The sequence below is a fragment of the Eupeodes corollae genome, chromosome 2 (assembly GCF_945859685.1).
Source record: "Eupeodes corollae chromosome 2, idEupCoro1.1, whole genome shotgun sequence".
Taxonomy (NCBI): Eukaryota; Metazoa; Arthropoda; class Insecta; order Diptera; family Syrphidae; genus Eupeodes; species Eupeodes corollae.
The window spans coordinates 114,807,076-114,834,858 of NC_079148.1; the positions used below are offsets into that span (position 1 = coordinate 114,807,076).

A 27,783-nucleotide genomic window follows, 5' to 3' on the forward strand; every position below is an offset into this window, starting at 1 on the left:
AAACCAAGTACTTAGACTTACCATCTTCGTATGTTCGACAGTGAAACTGTTTTGTCTTCATGCCATCGCCGACTTTGGTATAGGCTAAAACCCATACTGTGTAGTTGGTGTATTTCTTTAAGTTATCTATCGTTAGATACTGGTTTGTTGACTTAACCACTTCAGGATCTTTTTCTGTGAGAAATAAAACAACATACAAAAATCAAGGAATCTTCAATGTATTTGATTTATATGAGGATGTGTTTTTTTTTGTGTTAACTTTAAGTGAGAGTGAATTTGAGGAATTTAAAACCTCAGCAAATAAGTTCTTTTTTCATGTGAGACGTGACATATGTGATAATTTTGTTGTATTCTTTTGCAAAGAAAAAAAATTAAAGGAGAGGGAAATAAAGCCATAAGGATGTTTAATAGAAAGCCGTATCCGTATATCAATAATTTTTTAGGGCTGAACTTAATTTGATTTCGCAAAGGTAACTTATTGTGTGCATAGACATTTATTTAGGTTAGAAATAGAGAAATAGAATACGATTTGGCTATAAGTTCAATTAGACGCCAAATGTATAAACCAAAGATATCTACATTGTCGTTTAGAAACAATTTAGTATGCTATTTTTAACAGCAAAAAGTGGGGTGAAAATGGTTAAATAAAATTTAGTTTTCAAGCCTTACAATAAATTGGTTATAAGGAATAAGATTTTTTGAATATCAGTCTATTTGCTTTCCTGTATCCATAAAAGAGTTTGATTTTTCTTGACATTTTATCAAGTGTTAAAAGTAATATCATAACATTCATTATATCTTAATTTCTTCTCAAAGTACTCTAGTTTAAAAATAATTTTTTTTAGGTTTTTACCAGATGTCAAAAACGTAATTCTTCGTTCCATACATTTATTTTAGGGCTAATTTTGTTTTTGAAGTGATAAATATGTTTGTATCTATACTGGGAACAATTAAAAAAATGTAATATATTGGTTACGATTTATTTTTTCATTTTTGAAAAAAACTAAACATTTTTGTTTGTAAATATCTTAAAAGTTATTGTTTGGAATATCAAAATAATCCTGATTTTTTTTTTAAAACAAACGCTCCAAACATTTGAATGGGATTAATTATTTTTCTGAAGACATTTTATCTTTCGCATATCTGATTTTTTTTGGAGTTATGTTAAAAATGTTAGAGTGGAGTAAAAAATTGTATTCAATTGTAAATACGTTGTCGGCTCATAGAATTCTGCACCGAAAAAAATATAATAGGCTTTTAACACCAAGTCCAAAACCCGGTTTTCGTGAAATTATCGGTTTTCGCCGAAAACCTACATCGAAAACTCATGTTTACAAATACATTTTTGGTAAACCACAACTTTTCGTAAACCACAAGTTTTATATAAAACCTCTCGAAAACTAGTAGCAATTCAAAGTTGAACTAAACGAACAAACCTTTCGAAACATTCAGCGCTCAAATTAATGTAAACAAAACAGCTGATGGCTGCTGTCAAAACAAATATTTCTTTTTGAAATAAATTTGGTCGTGGTAAGTAATATTATTTATACAATTTTCTTACATAATAAGAATAATTTCTTTTTGTTTTATATTTACAGAATATGGAAGAGAAAATAAAAAAGGGAAACTTTGGGGGAGCTGCGTGCCAACAGAAAAATTGCGGGAAAATTTGCCAACGCCGAGAATAAAAGCCCCGATCACTATTTGCGGCACTCGCGGTTCTTTTATGATCCTCCAGAGTTTCAAACGCTTTTTGTTAAGCTATGGCTACTAGAGTAACTACCCCAAGAACGAGGAAGACTTGCTCATAGTTCGTAATGACGTTTCCAAGGGATGCGTCTTCGAACTCGTCACCACAAATATGTCCGAAGCTTTGGCTTACTACCTGCAGAAAGCCTTTCCGGTAACTACGTTTAATCACAAGGGTTTGGGAGACATGAGAAAGGTGGTAAGTTCCTTTGTAGAGGAAAATAAGTATGAATGAAAATTTTTGGTGGAGGCTAAGTCGCAGCATTCCACAATGTGGGAATATTTGTTCCAGTGAATAAAACCACAACAGTGGATGAACAGCCTGCCAACATCAAGAAGATCCTCAGTGCATTGGACAAACCAGGCGGGTCCTCAAAGGAAGAAGCCAAAATGAGAGAGTCATGGAGAAATTGGTGCCCATCATAACAGCTTCAGTGATCGTTTAGGATGAGCGTGATTTTGGTACGAATCTGGAAGTACGAATTGACTTTTTCTGCTTCGGCCATAAGGACCTATGCGAAATCGTTCAGAATCTTCTCAACCCCGCCTATAAGTAAATCGGAAGCCCACAATAAATGTCGATTCTGAAGGCACTTTTGGCCAACAGGAGCAATAGTCATAAGCTCAGTATTTTGGTTTAAATTTGTTGTGAAAGAAGAAGAAAATGAAAGAAAAAAAGAATTTTTATTGTAACAGTTGGTTTGTTGTTGATTCTATTATATATTTTCTACACAATTAGCTTCTCCTTGGTGAATTGTTTGGACCGGTTGAAGTGAACTAAGAGGAGCTTGTAGTTCTTGTTGCTTCATGTCATGAGCCCATTCCACCTGTCCCCAAAACTTCAGTTGAAACTCTTTTTTTAGATGAGCTAGTGCTACGTTATAATCAATTTGAGTTCGTAGAATTCTTTTAAAGGAACAAAACTTTTTACTCACAAATTTAAATATCTAATGAAAACGTGTAAATGTTTGGTGTGAACGGTTTTCGAAAACCCGGTTTTGGGTTTAGTGTGAAAAGGCTATTACGATAGTCATGAAATATGATTGATTTTAAAGGTAATTGCGCACAAAAAAGTCTAAAGAATTATTATAAAGATATTTCATGGTACAAGCATGTCTCAAAAATATGAACTTTTTTCTTATGAATCATTCGATGTTCAATTCATTCTTGTTTTGCTGATAACTTTACTTGATAAAAGCGATGATTTTGTAAATAAAAAAGAGGCTCGGATGCGACCCACACTGATAACTTCCCATCCCGTATGTCGATTTGTCTTGCTTCAAAGTTTGTTTATATGTACTCGTATCAATTTTACCAAATTTGCGTAGGTACTATTTTTTGTAGATTTTGTTTTTTATGAAAAAACAGACTGTTGGATTTTTATATAAAAATCACTGAATATCGAAAACAATATTTTCTGTTAAATAAAATAATTTTTTAGCCAGTATTTTTATTTTTTTTTACAAAAACTATCAATTCGAATTTTTTCAAAATTTTACTAAATGTTGACAACAAAGTGTTTTGAAAGATGAAAGTAAAGTAAAGCCAATATCTCAAAGTTTTGAAAAGTTATTTGAGTCGAAAATTAATTTTTACCAACTTTTATACATTTTTTTTAGGTTTTTATTTTTTGTAAAAAAACTGTCAATTCGAATTTTTTCAAACTTTAATTGAATGTTGACAACAAGATTTTTTGAAAGATAAAAGTAAATTAAAGCCAATATCTCAAAGTTTTGAAAAGATATTTGAGTCGAAAATCAATTTTTACCAACTTTTATAAATTTTTTTTAGGTTTTTATTTTTTGTAAAAAAACTGTCAATTCGATTTTTTTCAAACTTTAACTGCATGTTGACAACAAGATTTTTTGAAAGATAAAAGTAAATTAAAGCCAATATCTCAAAGTTTTGAAAAGATATTCGAGTCGAAAATCAATTTTTACCAAATTTTATAAATTTTTTTTTAGGTTTTTATTTTTTGTAAAAAAACTGTCAATTCGATTTTTTTCAAAATTTTATCACATGTCGAAAACATTATTCTTCGTTGCACAAAATTGTTTTAGAGATGAAATCATATTTCAATCGTAAAATTTTGGAGGTGACAAATTTTTTTTTTCAGTTTTATTGATTTAAAAAAAAACCGTTATATTGACTTTTTTCAAAAAATATACCTGTTTGGTATCACGTAACAATATATTATATAAAATTTAATTCAAGTCTCTAGCGTTTTTGATTCGTAAGATATTTAGGGTTAACCAAAATTTTCACCTTTTTTTCAAACTGCTATGGTAAAAAAACCAATCACGCAATTTTCTTGAGAGCCCTTTCTGCATCTTTCTGCCTTATTATCTGTATAATAAAATTTATTTGAAGTCGATATCTCTTCTGGTTCTTGAGCTATGGACGACGAAAAAAACGTCGCGAACGTACGGACGTACGTACACACGCACGCACAGACATCTTTCTAAAAATCTTTTATTTCGACTCTAGGGACCTTGAAACGTCGAGAAATGTCAAAATTTTCAATTTGACAAATCGGACCCATTACAATAACTTCCTATAGGAAGTTAATAAACCTATCAGATAGCAAACAAAATGAAAATAAATCAATATTTCTTCCCTTGTGTTGATTTTCTAAATTTGAAAAATAACCAAAAAAACTATATTTTTTCAATTTACCGCTGTTAAGAAGTCACTAGACTCTGTTAAGCGGTCCTTAGACGCTGAATATTATTGTGCAATATTTGATATCGCACATTAATATCCAGCGTCTAGGGAAAATATTGCAAAGTTATGCAATATTATTGAAGACAATCAAAACCCTTTTGATATTTTTTGCACTCCGCAAGAGAATTTTATATTAATTTTAGAATGTATCGATGACGTGTTTGAGACTCTGCTGGTTTCGTGAAATATAAAGGCAAAAGAATATATCAGAAATCACCATCAAATATTATTTAGACAGTATAAGTGCTTATGCAGAAAAAAGTATTTTTGGTATCGGTTCATTAGTTTTTGAGAAAACTTAAAACAAAAACAAAAAAACGGTTCTGGAGCAATACAAAAATGTTTTTTTGTATTAAAAGAAGCCAAATTAAGAATAGAAATGTCGGTGACAAAAAAATCTAACGGTTTTTGACTTAAAAAATAAAAAAAAACGTCTAACGCCAATCGACTGAAGACCTTAATATCTTAATTTGAAGTCAATTTTTTTTTATAATAAGCGCCCACTCAAAGGGATAATTCTACCCTTATTATGTAGACACAGTGTAATCACTAGGAAAGAGAGAGAGGGGATGAAAGGAGATGTCGGTGCAGATTGGTTTTGAATTCCTGAATATTGCAATGGCTGGGAAAGACAGAGTGTGGCAAGGCATTCCACATTCGCATAGTACGGCTAAAGAACGAATCTCTGTACTTGACAGTACGACCGAAGTTGGGATCGACGGTATAGTGATGAGCATTCCTAAAAGCGCGAGTATTACGGTTGAACTGTTTAAGGGGAGGAATGCAACTGGAATTTCTCTAGAGCATAAACCATTAAAATAACGGTAAAAGAGGGTGAGACAAGAAACAGTTCGACGATGTTCAAGTGACGTTAATGATCTTAGGATGGTAAAATCACCAATCAATCTAAATGCTCTTCGTTCAATACTATCCAAGAGGCTTAAGTAAGTTGCAGGAACCCAGCCCAGAAAAACCAAACATCTTGGTTGGTGATACACATACCGAAAATATCGAGATGTTCAGTTTCCTCGATGCAAGTGCCATTAATGGACAATAACAAGGAGGGTATATTTCGCTTTAGCGATACAAGACAGCATTGCGTTTTCGAAATATTAACTTCTACGCGGTTTCTTATTCCCCATTGTACAGACTTGAATCCATCCAATACAACTTGTAGTGAACATTTCGAAAGGTAATTAGAATTACTAATCTATTGAACAAATGGACAGAATAGTTTGGGCTGTATGAACAAGTACAGATAAACAGAAAGACGGGCGGACAGAATCGGGAGTACCACTTTTTTCGACTTCTCCCATCATAATGTCATGTTTGATTAAAATCTCAAGTTCGAAATTTGTTACGAATGCAATAATTGACAATATTAAAGAATATGCACTTTCAAAATACAAAAGAGAGAAAGATGTTTCAAAGTTGACAAATATCAAGGTATATAAATAAATTTAATTCTTTACGCCCCCAATTATAGAAAAGAATTCAAACAAAATTCAAATTCTGAAAAAGTGGTGGAGTTGTAGACAGCATAGTGTTATTTTGACGGGAAGAATGTTTGTTAGAAACTTAGAGGAACCATTCACGTTGCAAAGCAGCATCCATGAAGAAAGCATCATTCAGCAGCTTTCAACTAAATTATTGTATAAATTATTGATTCGTTTGGGCGCCTAGCCAATAATGATTGTTTAGAGACCACTTTACACTTTAATGTAAATAAATCAATATTATGAAAAATTAAATATTGTAAATTATTTTTGATAAAAAAATACATAAAAGTGTCTTAATATTGTTTATGCTGAAATATAAAACTACAGGGTGTACAAGCAATTCAAAATAAAGAGCACAGCTTTATCGTACGAACTAAGAAAATAAGTTTGTTTTTAGAAATTTAATTTCCATTTGATTTCTCAAAAAAACTCGAATTTTTCGAAATTTTAATTTGAAAATCGTTAGAGCGTTTTTTTTTTTTAAATTAATTTTTAGTAAAAAAATATTTTATTTAAATAGAAAATATTTGTTTATGAAGTTTTTTAGTACTTGCTTATACATTTTATATTTAACTTGCGTTAAGAAATATTAACCCATATTTGAAATATCGAATTTTGAAAAAATTCATATATTTTTAAAAATCTGAAAGGTAAAATTTGATATTTTTGATTATCAAATATTATTTAGAATGTATAAGTGCTTGTGCGATTAAAGTATTGAAATTGGTCCATTAATCTCATAATTTTAGAGAAAATTTAATAAAAAGCTATTTGTTCGTTTTTGAGAAACAGGGAATTTCAGATTTCTTACCAAAAAGTGAGTATGGGTATTGCTGTTATTTGTAGTCTTAAAAAAATGGTAAAAACGCTTAGCGTGAATCTGCTTAACACCTTAGCTTTCAAGTCTGAACTTTATCGACCTAATGGATTATGCTTTAGGAACTAGGACAGACGAACGGAATTGGGACAACCTTTTTTCGACTTCTCTACCATCGTAATGAAATTTTGTATTAAACTCTCGAGTTCATAATTCTTTGCGAATGCAATTCTTACCATATATGTACTCGTATATACACAGTTCATTTATGTTGAAAGTAAAAAACAATAGTTTTCGAGTTATTTGAAAAAGACTTCACGTCCTTAGCTCTCTAAAATTGTTTACTGTAGGTATTCCAAATCTTAAAGTACTTTTGGTAACGTTTTTTAAGTCTTTAAATCAAGTTTCTCATAATATTCGTCAGATTTTGTCCAAAATGAGTATCAATGTTTCCCCCCTCTTTTCTTCTTTAACTTAAACATTTTGTCGAGTTCTTGGGATTAATACTTAACTACATTAGACAGTAGCACTTAATAGTACCAAAACTCATATTTAAAGTTATTACTCTGGAATATCACTATTCACATAATTAATTTTATTGAAAAGAGCCTAACCGTATTTTCCATGCACCGTTATTCAGAGAAATATATTTCCAAGCCAACAACTTATTTTAATTTTTTTTTTAAGAAATTCTCAAAACCTTATATTCTGGAAATTTTTCAACTAGCAAATAAACTTCTACACATTAAAAATCATACAATGCAATAATAATTTAAATTTAAAACTTATGCAAAGATCCAATTGTTATAGCGATTCTAATATTATGATCCCGAGTTTTTTTAAAGACTTAATTCTAAAACTTCGAGCTGACTATACATTTCAATTAAAGATAAGAAAATTATACAAAAACAAATGAATGAGTTTCTTAATCTGTTCAGTCTATTAACACCCAAGCAATCAGGCTTTCGAGAGGAAAACAGCTGCATTACAGCTTTGTTAAGTGTCTCGGAAGACATAAAAAAAGCTATAGACGAGGATAATTAATAAGATAATAATTTTAATACTTCTCGATTTCTCAAAAGCGTTTGGCATGGTAAATCACATGATACTTTGCGAAAACTCTTACGTCATTTTAACTTTTCTTCCTCCGCAGTCAGGCTCTTATTTTCATACCTTACTGATCGAGTGCAAGCAGTAGAGGTTAACAGAACTCTTTTCAACTTCCTACCTGTCGTTAGCGGTGTTCCGCAAGGTTCGATTCTTGACCCGTTGTTGTTTTCAATCTATGTTAAGGAACTTTCTTTAATTGTAAGACAATGTTTAAAACGTCTGTATGCTGATGACATCAAACTCTATTTGAGCTGCCTATTGGGACGTATTGAACACTCTGCAGCTTGTATAAATGAGCACTTAAGCTTGATTGAGCGTTGGTCGGATATTAACTGCTTACTTCTTAACCCAAAGAAATCAAAGTGTCTCGTGGTTTCAAAAAACAAAATTGATGTGTCTTACTTTCCAGCAATCCTTTTGAATAACTGTCCTTTTGCTAACGGCGACTCAGCTAAAAATTTAGGTGTAGTTTTTAACCGCAGCCTTACCTAGACACATAGGTACAATACTATTGGGAAATCGTATGGTATCCTATGCATGCTATGGTCAACACAGCACTTTATTCCTCTAACAATTAGAATTCTGCTAGTGAAAATGGTGAATTTACCTCTGCTTACTTACGGCTGGGAAATTTTTTGTAAGTTAGACTTCGAGAGTTAAAGGAAATTAACGGTTGCATTTAATAGCGCAATAAGATACATATATTTACGGCGTTACTATAGAGTTTCGCAGCATATATCCCAACTTCTTGGGAACCTTGTTCTCTGATATGCTTCTAATCCGCCAACCTGTGGATCTTTACAATGAATAAAACTTTTTCAACTCTTTCAGTATCTAACATCTGAACGTCAATTCTTTGTCATCTCAGTAAGAATTTGGAATGTATTGCCGCGAGAAATAAAAAGTATTAATAACACGAAACAAATGGGAAAGGAATTAAAATCAATTATGTATTAACTTACTGTACATTTTACAAGCTACACTATAAATAAGATATTGTATCTTAAAGTGTAAGCTAATCAAAAAATAGATAAATACTAAATAATAGATAATTTTGGTCATTAAAACTCTTTTTTGTTTTTTCATTCATACAGGATTACTAATTTCATAAATCAAATATTGTGAGCTGATGTAATGGAATCATGTCTTTTTAACAATACAGAAGACAACAAAGTAAGTTTTAATGGTTATTTTTTAAACTTTTATTCCAAATTCTTGAAAACTATGTCCATCAGTTATATGTGGTTTCTTCCATATAAATAGAAAGTAAATTCAAAACTTTGTCCAGATAAACCTTTTAGGCGAAATATTATAAAACTGTTTCTTAATTTTAAAGAAACTTCTTTTTGTTTTTTCGAAAATACTGCCTCTTAAAAGTAATAAAGTGTACCTAAAATATTAACTTTTCTAAACAAACACACTTCTCGTCGCCATCCTTAATCTCTGTTTTCGGTCCCTTAATAAACTCATTTCCTTTATTACTACCGAATTGAACGAACTCGAAGTTAAACTCACACTCAAGAATCTGAACAATCCGATTAATTCTGTGCAAGCGAGCGCCAAACACCGTCGGTAGGTATGGTCGTTATAAACCTCACCTCACATACATGTTTTCAAAAATCTGGCCATCTTCCAATATTGCAATAAACCCCAAAACATTGACTTTCTCATTTTATGAAGAGCAAAATATACCCCTCCCCCTCTGCCACAAATAATATATCCTACACTCGAAAAGGTTTGCAGGTAAATATGTATGATGAAGGAACAGAAGGATCCAGGATAGAGGGTAGCTCTGGATGTATATTTGTAGACGATTTTCTCATTACACAGTTATATTGGCCACTTACCATAGAGTTCATCCACTGATATGTAAAACACTTTGTAGCCCCTAATTTTGCCGTTCTGCCCATCGACATCCGGTGGTGACCAGGTGATGTAAATCGATGTCGAACCGAGTACGTCGCATTGCGGACTCTCTGGTGGTGATGACGGAACTGCCAAAGGCGATTTATTCGGTTATACACGGAAAGCAATTATAACTGGGTGTAATAGATTGACTCACCATCTTCCAGAGTCTGGACGGCCACCTCTTTGCTTGGCGGACCACTGCCCTGACTGGTGTATGCCTGGACAATCACATGGTATTGGGTGAATTTATTCAGATTGGCCAAAACGGTCTCGCCACCAAAGTGTGACCTAACTTCGACAGTTTTAAAGCTAAAGCCTTGTGTTGGATTGATTTCCTTGTCCTCGGGCGATGATGACATCTGATAGCCCACATAGTAGCCGAGTAGGATGCCATTCCAGTGGTCACGATCGGGTGCATCCCATGTGACGGAAATCTCCGTGGAGCTCTTTGCCTCGGCGCGAATATTCAACGGTGGCCCGGATGGCACCTCCTCGAGGGTGGTGACCTGCACCACCTCGGAGAACTCAGATGAACCCAATTTATTCTCAGCCGACATTCGTATGTGGTATGCCTTGGCGGGACGCAGGTTCTGGATGTTCACAACCGTTTGAGAGCCGGTGATGGATATGCGCTCGGCATTTTGCCAAATGTCTGCATCGAGAAAGTAATTAGGAAATGAAAGGATTTAACTTTTTTTTCAAATTCTGTTCTCTCTCTGCTCAGTTTGTGTTTTGGTTTTGTTGGTCCTTACCTGTGATTTGCTTGTAGAATATATGGTACTCCTCGATTGGACTGTTTCCAGCAAATGGCTGGCTCCAGGTGAGCTGAAGACTGCGCGATTGTTGTGAATTGATGCGGAGGTTTTTTGGTTGTTCGGGTACTTCTTGAACGATGAGTTGTATTGACATTTCGTCCTTAAGAAGAAGAGAAAACAAATATAAGCACACAAGCCGGCTTCAGGTGGTTGGGATATGGTATTTGTGTATAGCCTCAAGTGCAGACTCTTCTTACCTGTCCAAATGCATTGCTCGCCTGACAGATATAGATGCCTGTGTCTTGTCGGTAGGTGTGGGAGATACCAAGTTCTGAGACCATTCCATCATCAAGGACCTGATCTCGAATGGTGTATCTGTATATTTGTATAGAAATAGAAATGAAGAAAAAAGGAAATTATGCATCTATATCTTTTACTTACCTTGAGTCCAAGGATTCGTCTAGATACTGTTGGGTGCTTTGCATTTTCCATTTGATGTCAATGGGATTGTCGCCCTGGACGTTGCACTGGACGTGGACTTGTTTGCCTTTGGGCACGGAGATTTGTTTGTTTTTTGTTGTGAAATGGGCGGGCACTGGTGGATGCAATGGAAATATATAAACAAACAAAAAATAGAATAAGAAAAAGAAAATAACGAAGGATTATGTTTTTTTTTTTATTTTGCTCTGCCTCTTCTTTTTTTTATTTCTAATTTAAAGTCCTTCACTCGGAAAAAGAGGAGATGATTGAAGATTACTCTCTTGGTTGTTTGTGTGCTTAGTATGATATGGTTATAGGTAAATGTGCATCCAGGAGTAGAAAATATAAATTATTTTATTTTTTTTGTTTTGTTCCAATTCTATTTTTCTTTTATTTTTATGTCAAGAGAATGGAAAAGAGACGAATAGAAGGAAAAAAAGGGCTTAAAATAGTTTCTGAAGCATCAAAGAAGGGTTGATTTTTTTAAGGCTTTAATTTAAAAGTTGCAAGAAGAATGATGATGGACTCAAAAAATAGGAGGAAAGGATAATCATATTTAATGGGTTTCTTTTTTCCTTTTCCAAGAATTTAGTTTTGTGTTGAGTTTGCTGAAAGTCACATTTCTTATTCAAATTGTTTAAATTCAAGGAACTTGACTTGCATCTTGTTTTCTAACGAAGACAGGAATTCTTAGAAGTTATATAGTGCTTTTAAATACAAAATGAAAAACTTACAAATTATGTCTTTTGACCAGGACAAAGTCCATTAAAACCATTTAATCCTAGAAACTAAAAACTTGAACTTAAGAAACTTTCTGTGACTTTTTGTGAAATAAATTTTATAAAATCTCTTATTTTCAGAAAAATGTTTTAAGTTTAGTTCCAAGGTGTTGGAAATGGCACTTTACTGGTTTATGTGGAAGGCATTAATTGCTGTTTCGTAGGTTAAACTGAAATAATGGAACTTGAGTGTTTACTGTTGGGCGCCATTTATAAGCAGAAAAAAAAACACAATACATTGTACTCTTAAAAATGATTGTCTCTTATTTTCTATATCCCATGATTTTCTACGACTTACCATTAACTTTTAAGAAGATCACTTTGCTCACACCCGATCCGATATTATTTTTGGCTTCACACAAAAAATGTCCTTGCGATTCTTTGCTAATTTTTTTGAAATATATCGAACCATTATTAAATAATTGTACACTTGGTTCGTATAAGAAATCCTTATATTCTCCTGGACTAGCACCGATAGCTTTTTTCCATGTTATCAACGGTTTTGGATAGCCTTCGGATTGGCAGTGCAATAATACATCTTGTCCGGCTTGTGCGCTTGAGTCTTTTGGTTCTAGGATCCATTTTGGAGGAACATTAACTGTTAGAGGAACGGTGAATTTAACAGTGCCAGCAACATTACTAGCAATGCATGTATAATTTCCTGAGTGTTCTGAAGTGATATGTTCGATAACTAAACTGGCTGAATATTCATCTAATCGGCGAAAAACTTCATTTCTATAAGAACAAACAATTTTTAAAATTTTTAAATACATAACAATAACTAAAGTGTTGATAATTTACCCAGTTCCAATAAGTGGTTTGCCGTTCCTTTCCCAACGAAAGCTAACTGGTAAATCTCCTTCCAAGATTTGACAGGAAATTGCAGCTCGCATTCCTTCTCGAAGCATATCGGTCATTGCTTGTATTGGCATGATTTTAGGCGGAACTGTAAGAAAAAAAGGTTATCAAAATTGTATTTTCTTGAAATAGTATTTTTTTAAGTGGAATGCTAGGGAGGGTGTAACTTAAAGTTAGATGAGGTTATTTTTTAAAGGTTCTATTATGGGTTATAAATACGACATCGGGAAAGGAATAGGAAATAAACACTTCAGCAATTGTTTCAAAACTCTAAAAAATGTAAGGTTTTGAGATATTGATTTAGAAAAGTGTTGTGGTTTCTGATATTGTTATTGAACTCTAGTCCACGTTGAAACGACAAATAAAATTTATTTGAGACACAACTTAAATTTAACCGAAAATTAACTCAAATATAATCTTCAAGACTAATTTAAATAGTTGGGACAACTAAATTGCGTCGTGAGCTTGCATTTGGAGCAAACTTGGAATTTGAATGTTCAAAAAAACCACAGAATATCACATTCAAGCCTTAAAAAAAAACAAAGAAAATTGTTAACCTTGATTCAAATGAGAAAAAGTGCAACATGATTCCATTAGTTTTCAATTTTCAACTGATGCTTTGTAAAAACAAAATAGATCGTTAAAATAAAATAATACGATTTCTTAATCAGTTTCTGAGAACATTAAATCAGTAATAAACTGTTAAAAAAAAAGTTATATTTTTTCATAACCACACAAACAGGGCCGGCCCTAGCCAAACTTGCGCCCTGTGCAAGATTTGTAGAAAGAGCCCCTTTTTTATATTTTTGCACGTAAACTGGTACGAAAGCATAAGCTTTTCGCACATTACACAGGACTAAGACTTTCAACGCGTTTATTTTTTAACGAGGTATCCCCAATAAGACTTAACCATAAACTAAAACGCATCGGAGTAATGTGAAGAGGGGAAACGTTTAAACTTGGAAACATAATTTTCTGGCCTTACATTTTGCAAATTCAGAAATGAGATCATCAAAGTCTAAAAGGTTTAATACTTCCTTTTCAATTAAGATGGTTGTCCTAAGATGATTTTTAATAATTTTAAGTTTCGCAAAACTACGTTCTCTTGAAGTTAGCGTGACCGGGATTGTATTAAGGATTTGGAGAGCAATTACTAAATTCAAAGCAAAATCTTTAAGGTTTGAACTATAAATCAAATTTAACACATCTAAACTTGAGCTTCGTGGTGTTACAAGGAGCGATATTACGGTTAACTCTTGAAACAATTCTTTTCCATCTAAATCTATAAACTACCTAATGTTATAACATTCTTCAAATTAAGGCATGAAGCACGTACATTTTTATTTATTAAACATTCGCTTATGTTAATCAAAAATAAAAAAAAAATGTTATATGTATCAAGCTGTTCAAACCTTTCTCTAATTGATGGAATGGCTTGATTTAATATTTTGAAAGAAAAGATGTACTCTAAATCTTTGGTTTGGGTTTAATATAGTTTCAGGACATTCATCAGCATAAAGTCTTTTTCTGCGTTGAGATCGCAATGATGAAGCTTCAGGAAACATTTTTGGTATTTCTATGGAACTACCTACTAATTAAATTTTTCATCAGAACGCATTATAATCAAACTGTTTTTTGTATTTTCTAAACATTGTATGCCAGCTGACAGATTAACGGATGGACTTTTTGTAAATGACTACTAGTTTTATTTATATTTTCTAAAATATCAACGAAATCAGCATACAGGAAATAAATGTAAAATCAAAAATTTTATATCCTAACGATTCTGCAATGTTTTGGGCATCTAGATTTCCTATTTTCATAAGGGCTTCATATATTTCTACTATATTTTTTTTAAATGCCTCAATGTATATAACCTGCTCTCCCATCTAGTATCAGAAAGCGGTTTCAAAGTAGGACTTTTCTCATAAATATCCCACCTCGTTGTGGAACTTGAAAAAAAGTTATACAAACATTGAATTGTACCGAAAAATTTAACTGCATATAATGAGCACCGAGCAGCATCATTAACCACTAAATTTAAGGAATGCGAGCAACATGGAACAAAAAATGCTCTTGGTTCCAGGGTTCGAATTCGATTCTGAACACCCGCTTCTTTTCCTTTCATATTCGAACCATTATCATAACTTTGGCTTCGACTATCTTGTCTATTAAAAACTGATAGCTATTTATTTAATCTTAATAATCGAACAAAGGGAAAAAGCAATTGAAACAATCTGCATTCTGCACCAGACTAGATAAACATTGAAAGTAGCCTTTACAACTTTCAAAAAAAAAACGGGCAGGCAGAACGATTCGACTCCACCGAGAATCATCCCTCTATAATTTTTACACTCTATGTTCCTTTTCCATTCTATTCTATATTTCATAACCTGTCAACAGGCACTTAACTCTTCCACAAATACAGTGAGCAATAAGAAAACTTGATGAGAACTCTCATACAGAGGTATGGGTACGGTGCATAGTAAAATATATGGATATTTTTTTGAGATTATTTTATAAATGTTTGTGGTTAAAAAAATGGCAAATATTAGTAAATATTTATTTGGGCAAGATCAGATGACGTTTCTTGCTTCTGGCAAGGCGCCCCCAGAATGTTGCGCCCTATGCATTTACACATCCTGCACATATGCTTTGTCCGGCCCTGCACACAAAACAAAAGTGATAGAAGTCCATTTTTACAAATTATAAGATATTTAAGGATTTACATTTGTAAGTGTTTAAAAATATGCTATAGGAAGTTGTTACAGAGTTAAGAGTTATGCCTTTTGAATTAGTAACATTTTAAAACTTAAAAGCGATACAATTGAAAAATTTGAAAACTTTAGGAAAATAAACGGTTTTTTATTCCTAAATGGACTTTTAACACTTTTTTTAGTATAACAAAATTATAGACATTTTGTAGACATTATTTTGATAATTGAATTATTTGGTTGTAAAATAGAAAATTTGAACTTAAACAATTTGTTTTTTTTTTTTGAGTAATAGAGTTTTTAAGGAACTTCCTATTATATTAAAGAATGTATTGTATACAGATAATAAAAAGTTGAAATATGTCTTTGTTAATTAAATTTTAAAAAAATATTAGTGTCGGATTTATGGTAAGGCAGCAAATAAAAGATTGTAATATTTGAAAACTTACTTGTTTTCCAAATTAAAAAAAAATCAAGATGTTTTAAAAAATTTTAAAGGGTGTTCAAAATGTTCATCTTCAATAAAAAAAAAAGTAAATATCGATCGATTTAAAACAGCTAATGTCCCATTTGATAGCAAAAAATGCCACACTTTTGGAAAATTCAGTTTAGTCTTTCAATTATATTAACAAAATTTTCGACAATTTCCGTATTGTAACCTTTTTTTTAGCTTTTTGTTTTAATTTTAGTTTCTTCTGAAAACTTAAAACATAATTATTAGAATTTCTCAGCTGCCTCGACCTTATTTTGAATAGCTTTTTTTTTACTTGTTTTTTTGTTTTTGAAGACAAATTGAACATGTGTCATCTTCTCAGAAATAATTCTCGGTAACTCTTGAGAGACTCCGAACGTTATTTTAAAACTAAAGAAAATAAGAAAACAGGTACAAAAATTAAAACTAAAAAACTTCCATAGTCCGATAGGGAGCTAAAAACTAAATAAATAGAATCATAATCCGTTACATATCTCACATGACCACTTAATTCTATTTTTTAGTTAAATTCATAATGAATAAAAGTTTAAGAAAAAAAAGTTTTGGTCTTGACGTGTCGTCGAGTAGTAAGAATTTGGTGGAGGGTACCGCTATTACTCTATTGAATAATGATCAAATAATGGTCTTTTCGATTTTTAATTGATAATACATAATTTTGCAGTTTCAAAAAAAATGTAAATAAAACACCTATAAAATACTTTTTGCGTGACATTTTTTTTTATTATAAAGTTTTAACGTTGACCACTTTTTATAGCGCAAAAAACATTGACTTTTTGTGTATGTAATGACCTATTCAGTTACTTGAGGATTTTCAGAAACCCAAATACGAAAATTTTGTTTATTAACATACCCACCGAGTAAGAAATATGCTTCGTCGCTGGAGAACATTTTGTTCGAAAAATAGCAGTGCACCGCCTGTTGACGTTGTGAATAGTCAGTCAGCCGGCTTCAATTGTTGTGTGAGCTGGACTTATGTGTAGATTCTGATGTATGTGTAGATTCAAATGCAAAATACGCCTTTATGTGTCATAAGACAGTCCTGATTCCTGAGAACGAAGAAGAATCGACACATTCGGGTCTTTAGCAATACTTTCACTTACAAAAGCCATATTTTCAGTGGTATGAGCGAAAAGATGGTGCACAGGGCTCAAATTATCGTAAATGTCAGACCTTAAGCTGAAAGGTTACATCGTAACCATACTATATATATAATATTTTCCATGTTTTAAATTCACCATCATTTTGAATTTATAAAAAGTCTAACAACCCTTTTCGTCAGTATCGGACAATTCTGAACCACCGTCAAAGCAGCTTAAAAAGGTTATAATCTACTATCAAAACGTAAATGGACTTCGGCCAAAAACCAACATGGTTTATAAAAACACTAACAATCTTCCTTATGCTATCATAATATTGGCGGAAACATGGCTCAACAATTCTATCTCGGACTCAGAGCTTTTTGACTCCTCTTATCAAGTGTTTAGACAAGATCGTAATAACTCAAACGGCGCCATTATCAACAATACTTTCACTGGTTACCTGATTGACGACTTTCGATAATTTAAATGGCAACAGGACATTTATTTATTGCATCAGCATATATACCTCCAAGCTCCAAGAACGAGGTTTATGAGAAACTAAACAACTGTATAGAAAGTATTTTTATCCTTTTGGAACCTGAAGACGAAGTACTGGTTGTTGGTGATTATAGATTGGATTCAAATTGACGACGATAATTCTACGTTCCAAAAAACGTAGAACGTATTAACAAATGGTCTGTCTTTATTTTGCTTACGTCAGCTTAACGGTGTGTGAACCTTTCTGTAAAACACTTAATCTGGTATTTTTCTCGGAGACCATATGCTCTGAAGCAGCTGCGATTTCTTCTGCTGTCAAAATTGTGGATGAAGATCCCCATCATCCTGCATTAGACATAGCACTTAACTTAAACATCGCTTCACCTCATATGCTATCTAATAACAACAAACTAGAACTCGACTTTAGTAGTAGTAATTTTGAAAAAACTTATTATGTACGATCAATTGGGATCACTTATTTTGTAACTCAAATATTGACGATATGTGTAAGATTTTTTATTTAACTATTTTTGTCTGTTTCTAAAAAAAGAATCCATTTAAAAAGACTCCAAATAGCACACTCGTTATGTGTTCATATTGTAACACTTGTGTAATAAAACATTATTTTTAAAACCATCACAGAAAGCTTCTAAAGACTGTTTCATAAACTGGATCTCCTCACATTTGCAAGATAGACGTTATAGTGTTAAATTTCGTAATGAGTGTTTAGGTTCATTTGTTTTGTATTCTGGTGTCCCCCAGGGTAGTCACCTTGGTCCTATTCTATTCGTTTTATTTATAAATGACTTGGTTTCGATCATAAAAAATTCGTCTATCCTAATATATGCTGATGACATTAAAATTAAAAACAAAATTAACTCTACATCTAACTATCTTCTCTTGCAAGAAGACTTAATATTATTCAGATAATTGTGAAATAATAATCGTCTTGTTTTAAATATTGAAAAATGTAAAACCATGAGTTTAACACCTTTCATTTGTGAGACCAGTCCTGGAATATGCTTGTACACAATGGTTAACTTTCTACGCCGCTGTACACGTCACAAGACTCGAAGCTATTCTCGAAGCTATTCAGAAAAGATTTTTGCGTTTTTGTCTACGATCTCTTCCGTGGTTTCATGATATTCATACATTACCGCCGTATACACAAGGACTTTCTCTCAAAAATCATCTTTTTTTGACAAATCATAGGATGTACTTGCAGTTTTGTTTTATTATTGGAATAATAAAGGGACAAATTTCATCAACATCAGTTCTTGGTAGTTTTAAATTTAATTAACCAATTTGTTGAAATCTATAAAGAATTTCACTCTAATATTAATTCACCAAATGATAATATAAAAAGTATAAATTGCAAATTAATATTTTTCAACAGTCTAGTTTACTCGTAAGTTTTTAGATTTTAAGTATATATTATATTAATAATAATTGTTAAAGTAAGTATTTAACGAATTATAAATAAATAAAAAACAAAATTGGTTGCACTACTTAGTTTTGCAAGATGTCGAATTTAAGCCCTATAACGGTTATACAAAAAAGATGTAAATATCATATTTAATTCACCATTAACTCATTTTCTTCCAAAAGTGGACTTATACCAGTTTAAAAAAAAAAAAACATATCACTTGTTTAATACAATTTTTCTCATCGTTATCATGAACAGTGATTTAAAAAAATATTAAAAACTATCTCCTATGGCTATTTGAAATATTCCGGTGTTTTGAGCTCACCCCATTTATTTTGCATTTTGTTAAATTAAAGTGATTAAGTGAATTCTATTTTGCATAGAGTCTATCCCAAACTTTTAAGAGTGCTTGGGGTGATTATCTTGCGTGAACTCCTATCTAATTGGCTCTTAAGCAAAAGCCATCTTCACTTAGTTTTGAGTCTGGACTTCCCTAGCCTAGAACACATATAAATGCGTTTATCCAAAAAGATGCCAACTTCAAAGGCTGAAAAATCTACATAAAAATCATAGTTCTCAAACTAAAATCTGTCCTCTACCTTTATTTGGGATCGAATTAAGAGTTCATTTGAAGTTTGCCATTATTTTACAATTATATTTAAATAAATGTATGGATGTTGTTTTAAACATGAAATATATTTAAACTATTGCAAATTTACACTGTAGAGTATTTGGTTACAAAAATAAGCCCTTTTTGAATATTTTGATTGATCAGGATGAAGGACTTATCAGAAAAATATTTCTTAAATCATTAGACAGACAAATTAGCTCGTTCTTCTATAGTCATACTATGCTTATTTTTTGTTCTGCTTTAAATCTTGAAAGGACTTTTGCACTCTTCAATTTTTCAGACTTTATTAATTTGAGAAGTGAAAAGCAAAAGTGCTTCATCAATTTTAAATACAACTTTGCAATTAATTCGTAATTTGAAAACATGCAAAATAAATCTTAGATTGTGTTTATTAACATCAACTGCGGATTGAAAAAAAAATGTTAAATCAACATCAATCATGGCACTTTCAACACATCCAGCTACATAAAGAAATCCTCCTTGAGAGAAAACAATAGAAAATTCCTAGGCTGAACAATTTTGAGGCCATCAAATAGTGTTGGAGATAAAAATGAAAATGATAATATTCGACACACAATGAACTTCTCTACAGAAGTTTGCTTTATTTCGTGCATAGATGCAAGACCGTGATATTGGGCTCCATTTCCGGCTCAATGTAGTGTACACAAAATGTGTTGAAAAAGACTTAAGCTCATATTCCTTTGGCTATTGAATTGTAGTTAAATTCCAATTGTATACAGCACAAAATTGGATGGGAATTTTTGTTTAAAGAAAACTCTTTTTGTCGAAAAATCATTTCAGAAATCGAAGTTAATTCTAAGTTTCACTACCCTTTGGTCACTATTAACTAACTTCTTCGTATGCAAAATATTCATCAAAACGATTCATTTTTATATAAATTATTTTACAACAGTTTTTCAAAAAAAGCGTTTTTTTTCTATAAACTGTGAAATTCCATTGAAATATGGCTACGATGTCTATTGAATTAAAAAACCTCTGTAGAGCCGTTATAGTATTTCGTTGCTTGTGCTCCTATTAAATAGTTATTATTAAAATATATTTGTAAAATGTAAAATAAAAACCTCTACATAATCAGACATTTTTAAAATTGCGATAAATAAACGCGTTAACCCTAAAATTAAAAATCCTTGTTCTTTGGTAAATTCGTCAAAATAAAAATAAAAGCCTATGTCCATTGTCTTATTAAATAATTTTTAATCCCTCATTTTCGAATAGGTTTGTATATTTTTAACTTCCCATATAAGAAATTATTATATTCGGTCACATTCCTTGACGTTTCAAGGTCCTTAGAGTCGAAATAAAAGATTTTTACAGATATGTTTTTGCGTGCGTATGCACGTACGTTCATACTCCCGTACATTCTTGCATTTCCGAAGTTTTTTCAAGAACCAATAGAGATATCGAATTTAAATAATTTTGCAATGCAAATGCAGGTAATAATGCAGAAAAATTCAGTAAAGATTGTCAAACAAATTGTGTGGGTGTATTTTTTACCATAGCAATTTAAAAAAAGGTGAACATTTTGGTTAACCTTAAATATCTCCCAAAACCAGTGACACTGGAAACTTGAATCAAATTTTGTATTGTATATTGAAACGCGATATCAAACAAATTTGTTTATTTTTTTTTTTAATTTCAATTCACCGGTTTTTTTTTATAAATCAAAAAAAATAAAAAGAGGCTGGGATGCGACCCACACTGATAACTTCCCATCCAGTCTATTGATTTGTCTTGCTTAAAAGTTTGTCTATATGTATCAATTTTTACCAAATTTGCGTACTATTTTTTAGATTTTATTTTTTTATGAAAAAACGGACTGTTGGATTTTTATACAAAAATTACTGAATATCTAAAACAATATTTTGTGTGCAATAAATTAAGTTTAAAGCCAATATTTTTCATTTTTGAAAAGCTATTTGAGTCGAAAGTAAATTCTTACCAACTATTAGTATTGTTTTTTTTAGGTTTATATTTTTTGTAAAAAAAACTGTTAATTTGATTTTTCTCAAAACTTTTCAGAATGTTGAAAACAATATTTCTTAATTATTTTAATTCTTAATTCTAATTCTTATAAGTTTAAAGCCTAAATTTCAAGTTTTTGAACAGATATTTGAATCGATATTCAATTTTTACCAACTCTGAGTAATGTTTTTTTTTAAATTTTTATTTTTTATAATAAAAACTATCAATTCAAAAAATTATTCTTCGTTGCATAAAATTGTTTTGGAGATGAAATCATATTATAGTCGTTATTTTGGAGGTGACAATTTTTAACTTCCCATAGGAAGTTATTGTAATGTAATTGAAAATTTTGACATTTCTCGACGTTTTAAGGTCACTAGAATCGAAATAAAAGATTTTTAGAAAGATGTCTGTGCGTGCGTGTGTACGTACGTTTGTACGTCCGTACGTTCGCGACGTTTTTTTCGTCCTCCATAGCTCAAGAACCAGAAGAGATATCAACTTCAAATAAATTTTGTTATACAGATAATAAGGTAGAAAGATGCAGAAAGGGGTCTCAAGAAAATTGTGTGGGTGGTGTTTTTACCATAGCAGTTTGAAAAAAAAGGTGAAAATTTTGGTTAACCCTAAATATCTTACGAGACTTGAATTAAATTTTATATAATACTAGCTGCTCGGTACGTGCTTCGCTACGTATGAGGCATAGTTATAAAAAAAAATAATTATTAAGTTCATTAATTCAAATAAAAAAAAAATATTTTAAATTTCTAGCTATTCAAAAGTCTAAAGGACCCAAATGGTATATTGTTTATATTATATTTATCAGCAAAGAGTAAAAAGTAAAAAATAAAAAAGAATTGGGTACCTTTACTATGGTGGGCTATATTGGTTAGTCTAAAACAGTTGGATAAACAATATTTTTTTTTCATTTTGGGCATGATTAAATAAACAGTTGGGGACACCCACTCTTTAACACTCAACAAAAAATTGGCCATGTGAAAAACATGATTCCTCCAAATTGACACCGCAAACGTAAAGGGTTTGCCCTTGTGCCTTATCTTTGAACATCGCAAATGATAAAGGCACCAGGATATTGCAATCTTTTGAATTCAAATGGCATATCAGTTGGAATCATAGGGATACTCGGTATCAAAAACACTTATCCTTTTACTTTACCAGTTAAGATTGTAGCTTCAATTAAATTTGGCAATAACTTTTTTACTGCCAATCTAGTGCCATTACACAGTTTTCGTGGATTAATATTTTGCATATAATCAAAGAACCAATTATCAGATTCAAGCAATGTGGTGGTATACCAGTATTCAGTTAAATAATTCATTGCCTCATCTTGATTCATAACACTGTCAATTGATTTATATGTCCTGACTACCTTGGCAGTTTCGATTGAATTTGAAAATTAATGGCATTGATATAATTGTTTTTCGGTGCTAAAATGGTGCGTTCTCTCAACCAATCATGATTTCTGTAATTCTGAGGAATATTCGGAAAAACTCATTCAATCAACTCGTCTATAGATTGCCCAATTGTACAAAAATTGTTCGGCAGAGTAATCAATCCGTTGGTAACTGTCGATTGGTATTTTGTCATCACCAATTTCTAACAAATGTGTTAGGTGAATACGCATATTAATGTTCATTCTCAATTTTCGTACATATCTCCAAAGAACTGATGACTTCAAACAGGCGTTTATTTAATCTGTAGGAGTTGATCGAGGAATGACAGGCAATGTTTGACGAAAGTGCCCTGACAGCAATATCAAAGCACCACCAAAACAGCTGTTGATTAACCTGCAAATTTTGGGTTGTTCGATTGAATGTTTCGGTCATACCCAATTGTGCAAATGCTTTATTGACAACCCTTAGACACATATGTATGTATCTTCAATTATTTGTACAGCAAATTGCTTGTATATGGGAGTATAGAAAGATGTTGATCTTACACCTTTTCAAGATTTTTTTTTTAAATTTTCTCTACGAACAAACCTTCTCTGGACTACCACGAATAATTCAAAACCAAAATTAGCCACATCGGTTAAGGCATTGTTGAGTTATAACATTACAACGAAAAGTGGCATTGATTTTTATATATATAGATATTGTAACGTGATACCAAACAGGTATATTTTTTGAAAAAAAAATCCATTTAACGGTTTTTTTTATAAATCAAAAAAAAACTGAAAAAAAAAAATTGTCACCTCCAAATTTTTACGACTAAAATATGATTTCATCTCTAAAACGATTTTGGGCAACGAAGAAAAAAACTAACAAAAGTTGGTAAAAAATGATTTTCGACTCAAATATCTTTTGAAAACTTTGAGATAATAGCTTCATGCTAATTTTTTCTTATAAGAAATATTGTTTTCAACATTATGACAAATTTTGAGAAAAATCGAATTGACTGTTTTTTTTTACAAAAAATAAAACCCAAAAAAAAAATGTATAAAAGTTGGTAAAAATTGATTTTTGACTCAAAGAAAATATTGTTTTCGACATTCAGTTTATGACAAAAATTCAACAGTCCTATTTTTCATAAAATAATAAAATCTGCAACAAATTTGGTAATAAATGACTTCAAAAAATTTCTCATTCATCCAATTAGTATTTGTATATAAAGGGTGATTTTTTAGCTAATATCTTTTTGGCAACACTGGTTAGAACAGCTGACGCACGTTTCGTGTTTTGTTTCACTGTCATCTTCAGTTCGGTCCATAATTTAACCATGAATCGTCTTACAAGCGAACAACGTTGCAAATTATTGAATTGTATTATCAAAATGCGTGCTCTGTTAAGAAAGTTCATCGCTGTCTTCTTTATCATTGTACCGTACTTCTTCAAAGATGATGCAAATCGTATCGTAACTGTGAATGGTGAGCGCTACCGTGAAATGATATCCAACTTTTTGTTGTCCAAAATGCAAGAGCTTGACTTGCATGACATGTGGTTTCAACAAAACGGTGCCACATGCCACACATCACGCGCAACAATGGACTTATTGAGAGGCGAGTTCGGTGAACATTTTATTTCTAGTTCGGGACCGATCAATTGGCCGCCTAGATCGTGCGATTTAATGCCTTTAGACTATTTTTTATGGGTCTATGTTAAGGCTCATGTCTATACAGGCAAGCATTGGAAGACAACATAGAAGCATATCTTCGTGAAATACCGGCCTAATGTTGGAAAGAATATGCCAAATTTGGAGTAAGCGGTCGGACCATTTTAAGCGCACCTTGACGGTATGAAATACACTTTACTATCGATCCAAATAAAGACTTCATAGATTTTTCTAAATTGTATATGCTTTTGTTTTAACTTTCCTACAGCTTTTAAAAAGTCACCCTTCATTAAATACTTTTAAGAAATATGTACTACTAAAATTGTAAAAAAAAATAATTCCGCCCGAAAACCTGGTTAATAAAAATAGATCTTAAAATCAAACTATTTCATCAATGCAAAATATTGTTATTAATTTAAAATTTTTTAGAATAATTTAATTGACAACTTTTTTAACAAAACATTCAAACCTAAAAACCTTTTAAGAAAGACAATTCGAAAAATGGGGTGGGAATTTATCAGTGTGGGTTGCATCCAAGCCTCTTTTTGTATTAGTTTTCAGACCAAAGTCTTATTTGCAAATAAACATTTCTCTTTGCATATTACTGAAAAACTTTTCCAAATTCTAAATAATGTTCAAAGTTTATTGTTTGGTAAAATAAAAAGAAGAAACACCTTCCAAAATAACAAAACTTTTCACTTTTCAGAAAAGGCTCTGCTCTTTGTAAATTTCGATTTGGTGAATGGTATTTTTTAAAGAAGAAAACTTTTCAGTTCAAAAATTTAATCTTTGCAAATTTGAGCTTGATAAAATGAAATTTGCATAATAAAAGTGCAGAGTTGCAAAGTTTGGTGAAACAAGGCCCTGTTTTTAAACAAGAAATTATTGTACCATTTTTAATTTATATTGAACGCTAAGCGTCTCTTATTAGTAAAACATCATTTTTTAATGTAGTCATTAATCGTGGAATAAAATTAAAGTCTTCAGTCGTAATATTTTGTCCGTCACTGTATTTTAGAAACAAAATATTGACACCAAAATACGTTATGGGGCTTTTTGAGCATTATAGCAATGAAAATAAACCATTTTTTTGTCTAAGAAAGGAATCTTTGAACATAAAAGTTCTATGAAGAATTTACTATTTCATTGTCCTGAAGATAACTTAGATACCTATCTTCTTTCGAAAATATATTTGGAAATATTCTTAAGGCAATTACGGGCAGCTGGTGTGTTATTGCTATTTCATTTGCTTACACAAAACATAAAACAAACAAGAACATCAAAACTTCTCCGTCTTGGGAATTTGTGCATCTTTTAAGTAGCTAGGTTCATTCTTATAATAAAATGCTTATAGCAAATATATATCCACTTTGTTCAAGAGCGAATAGCTTATTGTTATTGATTTTTTTTTGTTCTGTTGAAGTCCTGTGAAAAGTCTTCCCTCTTTATTCCTATGATTCTATATACCTACTGTCAGCCCATTTATAAATATAAATATAAAGCCTTCTTTCTTCGCTGTATAGAAAGCATCATAAATTCTTCTTTTAACCAAAGACTAAAAAGACCTCCCTGTGTATAGGATTTGCGAGGACGAAACGACGACGACGAACGATGAGGCAAAAAGCTTCGTATTTACCTTTCAATCTGATTGCTCCTCGCATAACAAACGCAGCAGCAGAGAATGCCGAACAAACAATTTGCTTGCGAGTAAGAGAGGCGCACAAAGGTTCAATCACCTTTTTTTCGCTAGATATATAAATAAATCCTTTTAAAAATGCAAAATCGTCAGGGAGCCAGAGTTATTCTACTAACGGCAAAAGAAAATAAGGACGACACAATCGCCCACCACCATCACACCTCCCGTCCATCAGTCCCCCAAGTGTACTATATAGAACCTAAATTGAGAAGGGGTGCCAGAGAATGTAAGGAGGGTTTTAAAATGACCCCCTCAACTCTGCCTAACATCTCACAATCATCATCATCATCATCAGAATACTAAAAATATAAAAAATCCCCAGAAGAAGAAAATGGAAAAAGTAGGATAACTTGCTTTTCTTCCCAGTACCGTTCATGCAATTATACAAAACGGGACAAGGACTATGCGGACAACACTGATTTCATTGCAAAATATAGAAAAAAGTTAGTCGTCATTCATAGTCGTAGCGCCATCCATAGCTCCATAGTGTACATTTCTAAACAAAGGATAAATCTATTATATACCATTATTGTTCAAATAAAATATATATTCGTATTTATGCTTCTTAAGTTTTTGAGGGGGTTGGGGGTGTGTGCTTCGGGGGTCTTTTCATTTTCTTATTTATTCTTAAGCACAATCGAAAGGATATATGTATTTTGATTATTAGGACGAGAAATGGTTTACTTACCCAACACATGGATCTCCACGTTTCTTCTTGAAGTTTGCTTTTGTTTATTTTGCGCCATACACGTGTAGGTTCCAGCATCTTCAAGGCGTTGCAGCTGTTCGATTACAAGCGTTCCATTGTTATAGGCTCTTTGACGTCGATTGATGGGTAATGTTTGACCATCTGTAAGCAAAATATATATAAGCATGAAGTTTTTTTTTTCGAACTTATGTGAAGGTACTAAAAAAGAGAAGAAAAAGTGAAGAAGGTATGTTTGTTTTGATAAAGGTCTTATAGGAAAGTTTACCCTTAACTTAAATAGAAGTAAATAGTTGTACATTAAAATAAGGAATTATATGAACTCCTTCTATTCAAAGTTTTCTGAAAGGAGCTTTATTTATGTGCAATTGATTCTTGGAATATTTTCACCCTAACAATATGTTATTCAAAAAGTTATAAATAGGTAGGGGAAAAAAATGTATAAAGTGGGTGTACAGTTTATAACATCGTTGAAATATTTCATGCAATCTCCATAACGGGTTTTGAATATGCCAATCTTTAGAAAAACCCTACATTATATTTCACAGTTATCCTGCACCTAACGGTCTTCTACCATTAGTTGATAATGAAAACCAAAACAAATGCTGAATTAGCTGAAAGTTTAAGAACAACGCTACTTTCAAATTGTTGTGGGCATTTGTATAATGCTTCATTTTTCACAACCTTAGACAAATATTAGTCGAAATATATTTTTGAGCGTTCCATTTTTGTCATTGATTTCGAGGCAATGTTTTGAAATTAAAAACCTTTTCATCTCTATATATAAAACTGAAATCAAGCAAAAG

The 27,783-nt window shown here is 31.7% G+C and overlaps 1 protein-coding gene across 5 annotated transcripts in view; it reads right to left on the reverse strand.

Annotated features, from left to right (window-relative positions):
- LOC129946247 (cell adhesion molecule Dscam2) overlaps positions 1–27,783 on the reverse strand; it is a 209,739-nt gene that overhangs the window by 13,350 nt on the left and 168,606 nt on the right. For all 5 annotated transcript variants that reach the window (XM_056056371.1, XM_056056373.1, XM_056056372.1 and 2 more), the window contains exons 16-24: positions 26,960–27,121; positions 12,623–12,767; positions 12,120–12,556; positions 11,004–11,157; positions 10,820–10,937; positions 10,560–10,722; positions 9,962–10,459; positions 9,747–9,893; positions 22–174 (exon numbers count right to left, since the gene is read on the reverse strand). In XM_056056371.1, the coding sequence (XP_055912346.1) occupies positions 22–174; positions 9,747–9,893; positions 9,962–10,459; positions 10,560–10,722; positions 10,820–10,937; positions 11,004–11,157; positions 12,120–12,556; positions 12,623–12,767; positions 26,960–27,121 (1,977 nt within the window). The remainder of the gene's footprint in view (positions 1–21; positions 175–9,746; positions 9,894–9,961; positions 10,460–10,559; positions 10,723–10,819; positions 10,938–11,003; positions 11,158–12,119; positions 12,557–12,622; positions 12,768–26,959; positions 27,122–27,783) is intronic.